At 37.5% G+C, this 14,685-nt stretch overlaps 1 protein-coding gene across 3 annotated transcripts in view; it reads left to right on the top strand.

Moving 5' to 3' along the window:
* LOC108270102 (connector enhancer of kinase suppressor of ras 3) overlaps positions 1 to 14,685 on the top strand; it is a 54,389-nt gene that overhangs the window by 38,759 nt on the left and 945 nt on the right. For 2 of the 3 annotated variants that reach the window (XM_017476441.2, XM_017476439.3), the window contains exons 14-23: positions 3,142 to 3,179; positions 4,191 to 4,233; positions 8,847 to 8,900; positions 10,783 to 10,819; positions 10,911 to 11,080; positions 11,214 to 11,287; positions 11,749 to 11,820; positions 11,908 to 11,969; positions 12,107 to 12,237; positions 13,805 to 14,129. In XM_017476441.2, the coding sequence (XP_017331930.1) occupies positions 3,142 to 3,179; positions 4,191 to 4,233; positions 8,847 to 8,900; positions 10,783 to 10,819; positions 10,911 to 11,080; positions 11,214 to 11,287; positions 11,749 to 11,820; positions 11,908 to 11,969; positions 12,107 to 12,237; positions 13,805 to 14,129 (1,006 nt within the window). The remainder of the gene's footprint in view (positions 1 to 3,141; positions 3,180 to 4,190; positions 4,234 to 8,846; positions 8,901 to 10,782; positions 10,820 to 10,910; positions 11,081 to 11,213; positions 11,288 to 11,748; positions 11,821 to 11,907; positions 11,970 to 12,106; positions 12,238 to 13,804; positions 14,130 to 14,685) is intronic. The other variant, XM_017476440.3, reaches the window with a different exon arrangement.

Genomic DNA, 14,685 nt, shown 5'->3' with positions numbered 1-14,685 from the left:
GAATGTTTGGAAACACAGCAGGAAATTCTTTTTTTTTTTTTTTTTTTTTTTTTTTTTTTTATAAATAAAGGGCTGAAATATTAGTAATACAACATTGTGTATTAATATTATACTTTGTATAGTAAGCCATTTGCAATACATATCTACCTCCATAAAATTCTGTATGTAAAAGCATTGCATAAATGTGTACGAGTTTTAATTTTCACAGTCTACTTCATTCGGGATATTGTAACTGTGCATACTTAAACGTGTTTCCAAACAGTCTCTACTTGAACTAAAACTGACCCTTCTCATCAAACACATTTGGGTGTCCCTAATCTCATAACATTTCAAATGAAAGGATGAAGATATGTGTATTGATGATGATATTTTGCACAAGCATCCCCTACCACACACACATTTCTCTTTAGGCTTGGTTAGTCTGGTTGATTTAATGTTATAGAAGTTATTCTACTGTGTTCACCTTCTCTCATTGGTTTTTACTCACCAAGGTTTTAATTTAATTTTATTTTATTGTTATTGTGATTTTTCTTCTCCAAATGGAGAACATTTTTCAAATGTTTAAAAACAAAATCTAAAAAAAATTTCCTCCAAATATCTACTCTTGTATTTTGAAATAGGGGTATTTTTTTACTTAGTTGTTGCCTTTGTAATGCTTGCCTTTAAATGACAGAAGGTATAGTTTACTATAAGTTTGGATGATAAGGCCTTAAGTATGATAATTTTATATAATATTTTCCAGTTTTTGGATAATAATAATATATATGAGAATATAAATATTTTATCGTGCATTGTCTGCAGAGCAAAATTATCATATGGGCTTATCTCAACTGTAAGCGTTCTCAGATATCTAACATCATGTAAATGTTGGTTAATTTTAATGCTAAATTCAAATCTATTCATCACAGGGTATTTGGAAGTTTTTTTCTTTCTCTCTGTCTTACCACTTTTCAAAGTTAGGTAGAAATTACTTCACGAAAAGTTACTTGCAAGGACTCTGTTGATAAATGTTAATTGGAAAAGTATTCAGAACCATTTATAATAAAATCCCATAAGCTCAGCCTCTGACTCACAAATTCCATGTGATGTGTGAAAAATATGTAGAAAAAAAGGGACCATTGAAGCCCTGTGACAAAGCTGGCTAGTTCGGTAATGCTACCATGCTAATGTTAAGGTTTCCTCACACTCAATACTAACATGTCTAGTAAGCTGAAATAATTTCCATAGTTAAGTTACTTTCCTGTATCACTTGTTTTCTAATAAAGTAACTGGAAAAAGATGGAAAATGGTCATAAAGAATGAGAAAGTGAGCTTACAGCTTACTCCATCCGGTTTTCGTAACTTTTGGGGCATATACTGTACGTGTGTTGCTTTTGTACTTTTGCTACTATGGTAAACGCAATAGTTGGAAAGTTCAGTTGGTCAACATATTTCTACTGGTGTCTTATTTTTTTTTTTTTTTTTTACCAGTAAACTGCCCAGGACTAGGTCACTGAATGAACCTGCACTAGCCTGTTTGATTCTGCATAGTTCAGTCATAGCTTATACTCAAAGAAAAGCAGAGACACCACATTCACCTAGTATCAGACTGTATACTGTTTATACTGTCAGTGGAGGTAATGAACTGAAAAGGGACTAGGCTTGTTTATTGTCCAGAAAATACCCTTTAATGCTGGAAAGCAGATTACTAGAGTGGTTAAATCAAACTGTTTTATGCATTGGGTGTCTACATGTATTCCAGATTCTTTACAGTGCTGGTCTTGTGTGTTTTTGTCTTTTACTGCAGTTTATTTCAGATTCATAGCTCAACCTAAAACTTACAGCACAGGGGTTAAACAGTATTAAAGTATTATAAGATATTTATATTGCATTTGGGGATTATTTGTATTTGGCTTTTGTACTTTATAAGTGATGTGTATAATTAAAAGTGCCATGTCACATCTGTTTTGTAATGTCTTTATTTAATTATATTTCACTGATGCTCTGACTTAACCTTACATAAACAATATAGGTTAGAATTTAGGTATCAGGTTAATTAAAGGCAGTTTCTAATAAAGCAAATAAGTTATCAAGAAGCAAATTTGATTTCAGTAATATAAACAACAAATAACTTGACTAGCAGCTTACATGGCTTGATGAAAAACAGGTCAGTTTAACAAGCGCAACAGTGGATTTAAATAAAATAAATGTGAAAACATTCAGGTTACAAGTCAAGTCTTACATGAAATAAATACCAGTTATGCTTGCTGATTGTCAATAATATTCCTTACTATAACACCAGCACAAACATTACATACATAGATAAGGCACATGTTTTTAATAAATAAATAGTATTGGTATATAATTTACATATACTAGGTTACATTTACAGAGAACTTGAAAAATGTGATGAGGGTTATTACAATATAAAATATAAAGATATTAACACAAATGTTTTGAGAGGTCTTTTCAAATGATGGTTGATTTATTTTAATTCTTCATCCCTGTTCCTTGTCTGCAATGCCATTGCCCTCCATGTCTCTCACCCCTTCTGCCCCTATGCTCTGCTATGCTCTGCTGCAGCTTGTCTGGGAATTCTCAACAACTCCATTCATACTACTTACGTTTCCTCTAAGCTTCCTCTAAGCTTCTGCTTTGCTTTAGCTTTTCTAACAATATACAAAATTCTGTAAAAGAGGCTGTGTTTGAAATGTGCTCATGTTTTCTTAGCAAACTGCACTGTTTATCTTTTTGTAAATTAACTTGTTAAACAAGAAAATCTTTTAATGAGTAGTTAGAAGGGTTGATTTCTTTCAGTTTGCATGCACAGATTCTTTCACAAACAGCTCTTAGAGACTGTAATCTCTGCTCTGCTATACTTTAAACCTCAGCTAAATATGAGAATATCTGTATGAAGTGCGGCATCTAGCTCTTTCTCTTTATACCTTTACTCTGCACTGTTTTTAAACGCACAACATTTCTATTAGACCTTTTATATGCCTTTATTACAAATGAGAAATCAAAGGAAATTATACAAATACTTCATGTTTCATGAGGTTTTTTTTTTTTTTTAACTCAAAATTCAGTATTTCAGTGGTCTCCCACTGTAGTGTAGCTTATAGAACGTGTGGGTGTTAACACTTTGTCTGTGTCCCACTATAGGATTCTGACTGGACACCCAGCAATGCGTTTATGAACAGGTGAGTGGCTATTGTACTGCACCTCTGAAGCCCGGCCCCATAAGTCTCCTCAGACTGCATATCCACTTACACTGACACACCACTGAGAGCCTCTAGGCCAAGCCTCATATAATTAGTGGTGTCAGTTGTGTGGAATGCATGATGGGTGGCTTGGGTGCTGATTTGCATACACTGACAACACACACTGAAGCACAAACACAGATGGACATTGTACATAACACACATAAATCCAGACTTGCTATCATAGAAACGAGCATCACTTGTATAGAAATGATGTCCATGAGAAATGTGGGTCATGCATAAGAAATCGCACTACACTACCTGCCACTCAGAGAATGAGAGGAAGTACTAAAGCTTAAAAGTGGTCACAAGGTCAAAGCAATTGTGTCTTTCATTATGGGCAAGATTGATTGCTAATTCAGTTCACTGTCTGCTAGAACACACGCATTACTACTCAAAACTTTCTTCTATCTTTTGCTACAAAAGAAATGGGAAGGGCAATGAATCTAGCTATTTCTTTTTTTATTTTGATGTTTGCAGTGGATTTTAATGTAAAGATACTGATTGTGGCCTTATTTTATATGCACACAAGCATAAGGATTTAGCCTGGGCATGTAAATAGATCAATATTACAACAACAAAAAAAAGTAATGTCTTACTCTAGACACACTTGCCTAAAATGATGGCAGGAGATCTGTATTTTTGAGGGTCTGCGTGTACAGCCAACACAAAAATGTGATTGAGTGTTTGCCCAATTTTTCAGAAAGGATTGGCTGTACAAAAATATATATGTAATCAGAAGGAACATTGAGATATTATACCACAATGTTGAGAATTGAAATGTTAATCTAATTAGAAAGTACTTTAGCTACACACCATGTTACTATGATATGAGAATGTTAACTTATACACACACACACACACTTTTATCTGATAACAGGTGATTTAACCTTTTAAAATCAATTCCATTGTTGTTTATGTGCATTGCATTTTCTGGCCTGTCTTTATTAGGTACAGCACCACAGCAATGCGAGCCTGGTCATTCTCTCAAGCGGTAAGAACCTCTCTCTCTTTTCCTCTGTATGTTTACTGATGAGTTTGATGCATTTCACTTTTTTCTGTGTTTTGAATATATCAGTTGTGAACTGCAGTACATTGGGAATGAGTTAAAGCAACAGTCAGTGATCAGAAGTAATATTAAAGAGAATGTGTCTGATCTTGGACTGTGTAAACCATTAAAAGTGAGACAATGGTAGACACTCGAGACATGCAGATGATGTCATTTAACATTACTATTAATAATAATTTTCCTTTCCTTCTCATATCTCTCATAATATCAACTGCGTAGTTTAAGCACAGATAATCCTCACTAATCAAAACATTTATGAATTCAAACTTTTATCTGTTCTGCTATGAATACCTTGTACTTTACAGCTTAAAGCAAATATATTTTCTCACAGTTGTAAAATGAGAATATTTCAAGTGATTTAGAATGGAAACTTTTGAGAGCATGGCAGGTGTTGATCTCAAATTCCCAGTGTGTAACATGAACATTTAACACATAAGACCCTCTCAGTTGCTTTCCCATGGTCCCCTCCCCACTTCCACACACGCACGCACGCACGCACGCTGTTACTGTCCAACTATGAATTCTCTGCTGAGTCAATATGATGTTCAATTTATGTCCCATGTCCACACACAGCTGATATCCTAGTCAATATATTGTTTTTCTCCAGAAGTGTCAATGTTCTCTTGTGTGACACAATTGTCATTGATCCATCTTCATACTGTGTATTTCATACTTTGTAATTCATACTTTGTAATTCATACTTTGCTTGTATCTTTCTCATTTGTAAGTCGCTTTGGATAAAAGCGTCTGCTAAGTGAATAAATGTTAATGTAATGTAATGTAATGTGTACAGTTTGAGAATGAAAGTTATGGTTGGATTTCTGCACATTTTCTTATTTTCCTTCAGAGGGATGTGCTGTGTCTGAGCATTCACGAGAAGTAATATATTAGAATTCATAAAGCCATGCAATGTACTGATTACCTTAAACAGTGACTTATAGGAAGCCATGACCTTTAAGGTATCCCATGAAACACTGCAACAGTAGGACTTGATCTCTCTAGTTCTGCCTTAGGCACAAAGTTGGAGAGACAAAAAAATGTTATGCACTGTGACAATTGCCATGATAGGACTTTTTTTCTGCATTGGTGTGACCAATCCACCTTCCCATGAAATCCATCAAAGCAGTATGGGGAAGTGTATAAGAACTTCACTCATACTGTGAATACTGTATGTAAATGAAACTGCACAAAAATACACACGAAGAACAAGATGAGGAATTTGTGGTTAAAAAAACAGGCCAGAGCTGAACAGACACATGGAATGTGTAATTCGATTAGCTTGTGTTCGCCCATAATTGTACTACTAAATCCCACCTCTTATTATGATACTTAAGAAAGTGGCTAAACAAGAAGTGCCTACTTGTTATCGTCAGCAGTCAATCATTTTAATAGAGTGTGTGTGAAAACATTGTGAACACTGTTTTGGCTACAGCTCCAACAGTCTGCTGATAAGTATAGAGATTTTTAAAGAATGTAAATAAAGTGCACATTTGACTCTTCTTTTGAGGGGTGCATCCAGATTTTTAGACATGGTCTAGAACAAATCTGCCTTTTCAGAATATTTTGTTATCTTATCCCATGAACATTGGGTGTGAGACAGGAGTACATCGCAAGGCACCATGCACACACATTTAAACACTAATTTAGTGTAGCCAATCTACATGTTTTTGTTAGGTGAAAGGAAACTAGAGAACTCGGAGGAAACCCATGCAGATATGGGGAAAACATAGGGAGAAACTCCACATAGACAGTAACCCGAGCTCAGGACTGAACTGGGGACCTGTATGAGGGCAACACTACCCACTACAGCAACATTGCAGCCTATCTTTAATTTTTACTGGTGCAAAATGAATGGCCATGTAATGACTACTGTACTGGTTTCCTAGTGGCTTCTATAGTTCCTGATAATAAGGCAAAAGCATTTGGTCACAATATTAACAACATGACAATTATTTTAATCAACTTGAGATGCAATTGATTAAGTCTGCTTGAATTACAGTACTAATTATTAGTAATAGACCTCTTAGATATTTGTGATTTAAGGATCAGAGTTTCAGAGGCAATGAGTACAGGGTTTCCCAAAAGTCTCCATATCTAGGAGACTATGTATGTCGGCTGTGCATTCGTCAGTGGATGTTTATGGACGTCCACTTCTTGGTTGGTCCGAAACACTTCCAGTCTTTTTGAATTTGTTATTAAGTCTGGCAACAGTGTCATGTGATGTTGGCATGTTTGCTGTTAAAGTTCCTGTTAAAGCTTTCTGATCCATCCATGAGAATGATTTCAATATGTTATTCTTTTGGCAAAGGCATTCTTAAAGAAAGACATTTTATTTAACAAAAAATTAATAAATAAAAAAGTGTTAATTTCCCCTATGTATGGAGACTTTTGGGGAAACCCTGTATTTTACCAATGGCACCCACACCACACCCCTGCCTTTATTCCACTTGTCAAACCTCACTGTTTCTTTTTGCGCGTTAAAAACAGGATTAGAGCGACACTCGGTGGTTATTCGCGGAACTACAGTTATGTTTGAACATGTTCAAATATAACTTAACGCTTTCGGAGTCGTGTTTGGGAACTTTTAGATGAGGGCCATACGTGTTATGTCACTTTTACACTATAATAAAACAAGCAAAACAAAAAACGATAGGCACTGGGTATTCTCTTTCTTCCACGGTAGTCTTACACGTATGTGCATCCGACAATAGTTGCTATGCTCTGTAAATTTATCAACACTCTACAGAATATTTTTGTTTCCAAAAAAGCAAAGCTGCGATCAGTGAATACCCGGATCCAGGTATGCTAATATAATTAAGGACATCTAGCAGGAACAGTAGAAAGAGAAAAGCAAGAATGAATCCTCCTGCTGTGTGTGAGCTGTGGGTAAACATCTATCGTAACATGGCGCTTTTTCCAAAGCCATACACCGAGACCAAAGCTGAACTTCACTCGCATAGTTCCTCTTTCTTCTGTCAACACTAGGTTTGAATATCAGTCACACACCTATAGCTATCCAATGACTAAGGAAATGGGCGCTTAAGTATAACGCTTAGGGGTTTTTTCTTTTCTTTTTGCGTGGCTCAGTCCGTAACCGCATATTGTGGTACTAAATAGTTTACAGCCGTTTCAGTGAACTATTGGATCAGCCTGTGGGGTGTGTTGTGGCTGGGGGCGCGTGCTTGTTTACTCCTCTTGTAGGACGTTTTTATTTATTTATTTATTTTGCGTAACACGTACGGAAAACCTTTCACAAGTGTGTGGAGTTTGAATTGCTGTCAGATCTCGCCGCTAGAGGAGAATGTTTGATCAAGATAAAGCTGAAGGGTTCTCGCCTTCATCCAGTACAAGTAAGTGTACAGTATCGGGTATGACAGTGGTGAGGGACTTCGGATTTGGGACTTCGAGGGTCTTACCAGCTGTTTTTAACGTATGTAGCTATAGTTCATGGAATAACTGCATTGTACTTCACTTATACAAATAACCTGTTCAATTTATACAAGTCATTTTTTGGCATGTCATTTGCAACTGAATGTTATTTCCCTAGTTATCCTGAGTTGGCAGTTGATTAGATACATCAATCAGTCTTGGACCTAATAAACAAGCAACTCAGTGTAACTAGGAAAAAAAACTTTTTACAGTTTAGTTTCACAGTGAAAAGGTGACGATGTAACTGACAACACTGTACATGTAGAGTTGGGTGTTTTTGTTGTTGTTGTTTTTTTTTAAAGAAATCATCTGGGGTATTAATGTGCTTGTGAAGCAATAGGAGGTGAATCATATACATTATTTACTGTAAACTAGGTTAACTAATATGAGAAGGATATCCATTTGTCCATTTGTTTTTCATGATTTGTTCTTTGATATATCGCCTCATCATTATTCAGGAAATGCTATACTGAAACACTGTAGTGTCTGTTAACAGCATTCAATCTGTAAGTTTTGCTTCAGCAATAACATATTAGACCTGCCTTTTAGGAGAAATCGTCTTATTCTGATCTGAAGTGCTCTTTACCCTTGAACTGAATTATATGTTACACCAGATAGGAGGAACTGAAACATGCTGAGGAAATTGAGTAATATCCCTCTTCATTTAGCTTGCATTTTCCAGTAGCATTAATGGATGCAGCCTGTCAAGCCTGTTATGCTGAATAAGTTTCATACATTTGCATTTTCTTTAATATTTCTCAACAATTTCTTTTTTCAAAAAAAGCTGCTTATATGTTTAGAAGTACTTTAGCTTAGTCATAATTTTGAGGTAACGCGTGTCATTTGAGCTTGCAAAAATAAAAATAAAAAAGCTTAGTTAATGACACCTGTTTTAGTGTAGTCTTCGTGTGGTGCATTTTTTTTTCTCAGTGTAGCTACTCTCTGAACGTGATGTCACTTCCCACCACTTCTGAGAGAAGCATGTTTGTGGTTTCAGCTGAGTTTCACATTTCAGTTCTTCAGTTCCTGTGGATTAATCTAAGTGACGAGTAGTTTTTGTGATTCTGTGATTACTTTCAGTTAAGTTACTGGATGTGGTTATGTTTCAGGCCTCTTTCCCCATCTCGCTAGCCCCTCGAACGGATGTTGCTGAATACAATCCTGTAAGTACTCTACCATTCTTCACGTGCCTTGTTTAGTATTGTTTTTCAGTACAAAGAATAAAAAGATTATTAATTATTTTATTTTTTTTAAGTACTATGTACAGTGATGGAAAAAAGTATTTGATCCCCTGTTGATTTTGTACGTTTGCCCACTGACAAAGAAATGACCAGTCTATAATTTTAATGGTAGATTTATTTGAACAGTGAGAGACAGAATAACAACAAGAAAATCCAGAAAAAACCATGTCAAAAATGTTATAAATTGATTTGCATTTTAATGAGGGAAATAAGTATTGGACCCCCTCTCAATCAGAAAGATTTCTGGCTCCCAGGTGTCTTTTATACAGTTAACGAGCTGAGATTAGGAGCACACTCTTAAAGGGAGTGCTCCTAATCTCAGCTCGTTACCTGTATAAAAGACACCTGTCCACAGAAGCAGTCAATCAATCAGATTCCAAACTCTCCACCATGGCCAAGACCAAAGAGCTCTCCAAGGATGTCAGGGACAAGATTGTAGACCTACACAAGTCTGGAATGGGCTTGGACCATTGCCAAGCAGCTTGGTGAGAAGGTGACAACAGTTGGTGCGATTATTCGCAAATGGAAGAAACACAAAAGAACTGTCAATCTCCCTCGGCCTGGGGCTCCATGCAAGATCTCACCTCGTGGAGTTGCAATGATCATGAGAACAGTGAGGAATCAGCCCAGAACTACACGGGAGGATCTTGTCAATGATCTCAAGGCAGCTGGGACCATAGTCACCAAGAAAACAATTGGTAACACACTACGCCGTGAAGGACTGAAATCCTGCAGCGCCCGCAAGGTCCGCTGCTCAAGAAAGCACATATACATGCCCGTCTGAAGTTTGCCAATGAACATCTGAGTGATTCAGAGGACAACTGGGTGAAAGTGTTATGGTCAGATGAGACCAAAATGGAGCTCTTTGACATCAACTCAACTCGCCGTGTTTGGAGGAGGAGGAATGCTGCCTATGACCCCAAGAACACCATCCCCACCATCAAACATGGAGGTGGAAACATTATGCTTTGGGGGTGTTTTTCTACTAAGGGGACAGGACAACTTCACCGCATCAAAGGGACGATGGACGGGGCCATGTACCGTCAAATCTTGGGTGAGAACCTCCTTCCCTCAGCCAGGACATTGAAAATGGGTCGTGGATGGGTATTCCAGCATGAAGATGACCCAAAACACACAGCCAAGGTAACAAAGGAGTGGCTCAAGAAGAAGCACATTAAGGTCCTGGAGTGGCCTAGCCAGTCTCCAGACCTTAATCCCATAGAAAATCTGTGGAGAGAGCTGAGGGTTCGAGTTGCCAAACATCAGCCTCGAAACCTTAATGACTTGGAGAAGATCTGCAAAGAGGATTGGGACAAAATCCCTCCTGAGATGTGTGCAAACCTGGTGGCCAACTACAAGAAACGTCTGACCTCTGTGATTGCCAACAAGGGTTTTGCCACCAAGTACTAAGCCATGTTTTGCTCCTAATCTCAGCTCGTTAACTGTATAAAAGACACCTGGGAGCCAGAAATCTTTCTGATTGAGAGGGGGTCAAATACTTATTTCCCTCATTAAAATGCAAATCAATTTATAACATTTTTGACATGCGTTTTTCTGGATTTTCTTGTTGTTATTCTGTCTCTCACTGTTCAAATAAATCTACTATTAAAATTATAGACTGATCATTTCTTTGTCAGTGGGCAAACGTACAAAATCAGCAGGGGATCAAATACTTTTTGCCCTCACTGTACCAATATGTCTTGAGATATAAAAAACATGAATATGTACTGTGGTTGTTCTGATGATATATAATGTATATATTAATGTAGCCCCTTTCTCTGTCAATATGTGCATTTACTTTTAGGTGTCCCTCAGGCACAAGTGTAAGAAGAAGACTCGAGGTAGGCAAGGAATCACAGTTTGCAAAACCTGTACAGCTATGCAACATTGATGTGTAAAACCAATGTCTAAAGAGATTTTGTTTTAAAACAGACAATGCAACAATGAGCAGGAGGAGGGTTTCCGTGAAGGACCTGGGCCCAGTGGACCACCAGGGCTGGCTCTTTAGAAAGAATGAGGGGAAAGGATTCCTGGGCATTAAATGGAAGAAGTACTGGTTTGTTCTGAAGAAAACCTCACTGTATTGGTACAGCAACCAGATTGTGAGTGCATGCATTAAAGTAAATAAACTACAGTACATGTCAATAAATAATATTGCAAAAGACACTTATTTCCTTTACGTACTAAAATAGAAGGATTTATATACATTGTCTCTTCTGCCTTTGTTTTTCATAGGCTGAAAAAGCAGAAGGTTACATTAACCTGACTGATTTTCTGATTGACCGGGCAATGGAATGCAAAAAAAAATAGTGAGTGACATTTTTGTCTTTTAGGACAAGTGATTATTATATGCACAAGAACATATACACAGTAAATACTCAAGTTAAACTAGTGGGCTCAATGGTTAAGATCAATGGTTAAGGTTTTACTGACAATGGTTATTTATCAATGGTTAAGGTTTTATCTACTGACTGGAAGGTTGGAAGTTCAACTCCCAACTCAAAAGTAACCCCTCAGGATCAGAGTCAGTTGAGATATGCCCTTTTCCCCTTACTTGCTGAGTTATATCCTCTCTTAATTGTAAGTTGCTTTGGATAATAGCCTAAGCCAAATGAATAATTAAGATGCTTTTAATGGACAAAGACAACTGTTGAATGTGATGACTACTTTCACATGCTGTAATGTGCTGACCGTGCTAATACTTATGTAAGAAGACATATCTTCCTACATGTAGTCATTTTTAATGTAGTGTGTTGTATTTTTATCCTAGTGCTATGAAAGCATGCCACCCAAAGGCCAGAATTTTCTACTTTGCTGCTGAAAGTCATGAGGAGATGAACATGTAAGATTGCTACCATTGCTTTTAAATACATTTAAATATAATGGCCTGATCATATGTAAGAGCTTCCTGTCCTGTTGTGTCTTTCAGATGGCTGAATAAGCTTGGTCTTGCATCCATACAGTATGAACCCACAGAGAGCCATCCGGCTGGTGAGTCCTCATGTGACTATGATTCAAGTTGCTGAATGTGACCCATGCAGGCGTTAAAGCTATGAGGTTTGACCTTATTGTGTGTGTGTGTGTGTGTGTGTGTGTGTGTGTGTGTGTGTGTGCACGTGTGGGAACAGTAGAATGCTATAGTGAATCTAGCGATCATGAGGAAGCGGAGTCTACTGAGGTACCCCCTCCACCCTACTCTGAGCAGCTGCTGAACCAAGACTCACAGAGTGTGAACAGTCCACCAGGAACTGGACTGCCGGTGAGTCCAACTTTTTGCACAGTGCTCTCTGTTTTGTAACAAACATAATCCATTCACGTGGCTTGATTCAAATGACTTGCAAAGGGCTTGAGTTGAGCAAGACTGGTTTCACGTGTTTTTGTGGTCTAAAATGTATCACAACATAACATAACATACTTCAAGTGCTAGCAGCATTCTGTGTATTGCAGCAAAGGCTGCTATAACAGGCACAATGGCTGGAGTGATTTCTTCTGATACACTAACAGGAGCACTTGGGTGTGAGGCACAGCTGGACATGGCTTCAATTCAAATAATAGGTTTATGTTATTGCACTCATTCTAATATCCTTATCGTTTCTATAGTAACAATTAATTCACAGGGACTTGTATGGTAGATCTACATTATCTAAGTCTGATAATAATCTGGTTGAAAAAAACTTTATTTATAAAAGAATAACAATTGTTAATATGGTGAAGCTTTCTGAAAGGAGATGCTTATTTAACATTTAAGGAAGGAGTCTTGGGTGTCATCACTTTGTAACGGTCAGTAGGTTGTCTTCAGGACAGAGGATTTCCTGGTTTTTCACTAACATGACATGTAGTGTTTCTTTGTCTTATTAACTTTGAGAGAGAGAAAAAAGAGAGGCTGGTGAGAGAATGACTGTTTATAACTATTATAATGTAAGTGATCACAGGAACTAACGTGTTTCGTGAACGTTCCATGGCATGCACTGTATCTATAAAAGGTTGAAAAGAATGACGTGTTGTCAATTACTACATTAAAAATGTAAATCACTGACAAGTAGCCATGGTATACCTGGAATAAAACATTTTGGGACATGCTTTTATAGGAAAATAATCCACTTTGGACTGGTAACAGCATCACACCTTCCTTTTTGTGGATTATGTTGCTGTAACAGCACTCCCCATAGTGTGTTATTGAATGAATTTTGTGAAATCATAACAATCTGCAACAGGAACAATGCAACCATTCAGTTTCAAGATAACACGGTTCCAGTTGCCTTGACTTTGACTATAGACCTCAAACACTATTAGACATTAAATATAAACTGATGACCGACAATTTTCCCTTCATGTATTATTACATGGGTCGTATATTATGCAGGTCTTCTATCCTTTACCCCAGCATGGTGGTGCTATGCTAAAAAAGTGTTGTTGTTTTTTTTTAAGTTCATAAAAAATAATTTGATGGACTTTGATGCGTTGTGAGTTCAATTTGCAAAAGCAAAAGACATATTTATGCATTACGAAACTCAAGACCCAGGTTTCATATGTGTTTTTTTCATTAACATGTCTTTCACGGCACAGTGGGTAGCATTGCCACCTTGCAGCTTCAGGGTCTCTGATTTGTTCCTGAGCGCACGTCACTGTCTGTGGAGTTTTGCCTGATTTCCCCATCCCTGTTTTCTTTCCACATCACAAAAACATGCCAGTATTTAGATTGGCTACATTAAATTGGCCCTGGTTGTGAATGCGTGTTAGTGTGTGGTTCCCTGTGATGGACTGGCATCCTGTCCAAGGTATATTCCTGCATGTCACTGACACACTTCTCTTTGCCCATTTTTCAGGGGAGTCTTCCTCCTCCATACTCATCTCCTGTGCCCAGTGAGGCTTCTCCATCCTCACCAGTGAGCACTATGACGTCCCAAAGCTCCATGTCCTCTCTGGCCAAACAGCGCCAGTCTTGGCTAGACCTCGTCTCCCAGGCTGGTCCTACCGTTGCAGAGACTGTGGTGTCCTATGCTCAGGTTCACACTCAAGAAAACATAGTAAAAGAAGCACCATACTGCAGTGAGACTGCTGCTGCTTTGGCCCAGGAATTCCAGACCAGTTCAGAGCCCACAGAGCGAGCACTGTTTCATTCAAGAGAGAACCTGATTACACATAACCCCAGTAAGCATACACAATTCCTATAAGTCTCCAATGCCTTCATGTTTGAAAACTAGCCAAATCAAGCATTGTCTAATAGCACTGGATTAATTTGCCACTGGATGGCAAATTAATCATGATCCCATGTGCTGTCACTATTTGACCTTAAAGCCAGCTATACCAAACCTAGGTACTTGTGCAAAATTTCTCACAAAAATCTTTTGTGTGAGCTGTGCTAGAACATATGGGTTGATCCGGAAATAGGTCAAATTGACTCAAAAGTTGTCACAATCATTATAGAATTGTCCTGATAGTGTAAAAATCTGGTATATCATCAGATTATGTTATTATAATTTTTATTCCCTGATTTAATGATCGTGTGTTTTTCTTTTATCAACAACAAAAATCCTATGCACTGTAGAAATGAGATAGATCACACTGATGGTCAGGATACATTCTTGCATTTGGTGTAGATGTTAAGTGTGGTGCCATGTTGCTGGGTGGAAAAACACTATTAGTGTTAAATTTACTGACGTGAAACTTTGTGTTCACCAGAAGACTTCACTAGAATTATGTATTT

The sequence above is a fragment of the Ictalurus punctatus genome, chromosome 9 (genome assembly GCF_001660625.3).
Source record: "Ictalurus punctatus breed USDA103 chromosome 9, Coco_2.0, whole genome shotgun sequence".
Taxonomy (NCBI): domain Eukaryota; kingdom Metazoa; phylum Chordata; class Actinopteri; order Siluriformes; family Ictaluridae; genus Ictalurus; species Ictalurus punctatus.
This window is presented reverse-complemented; position numbering and strand designations above follow the sequence as displayed.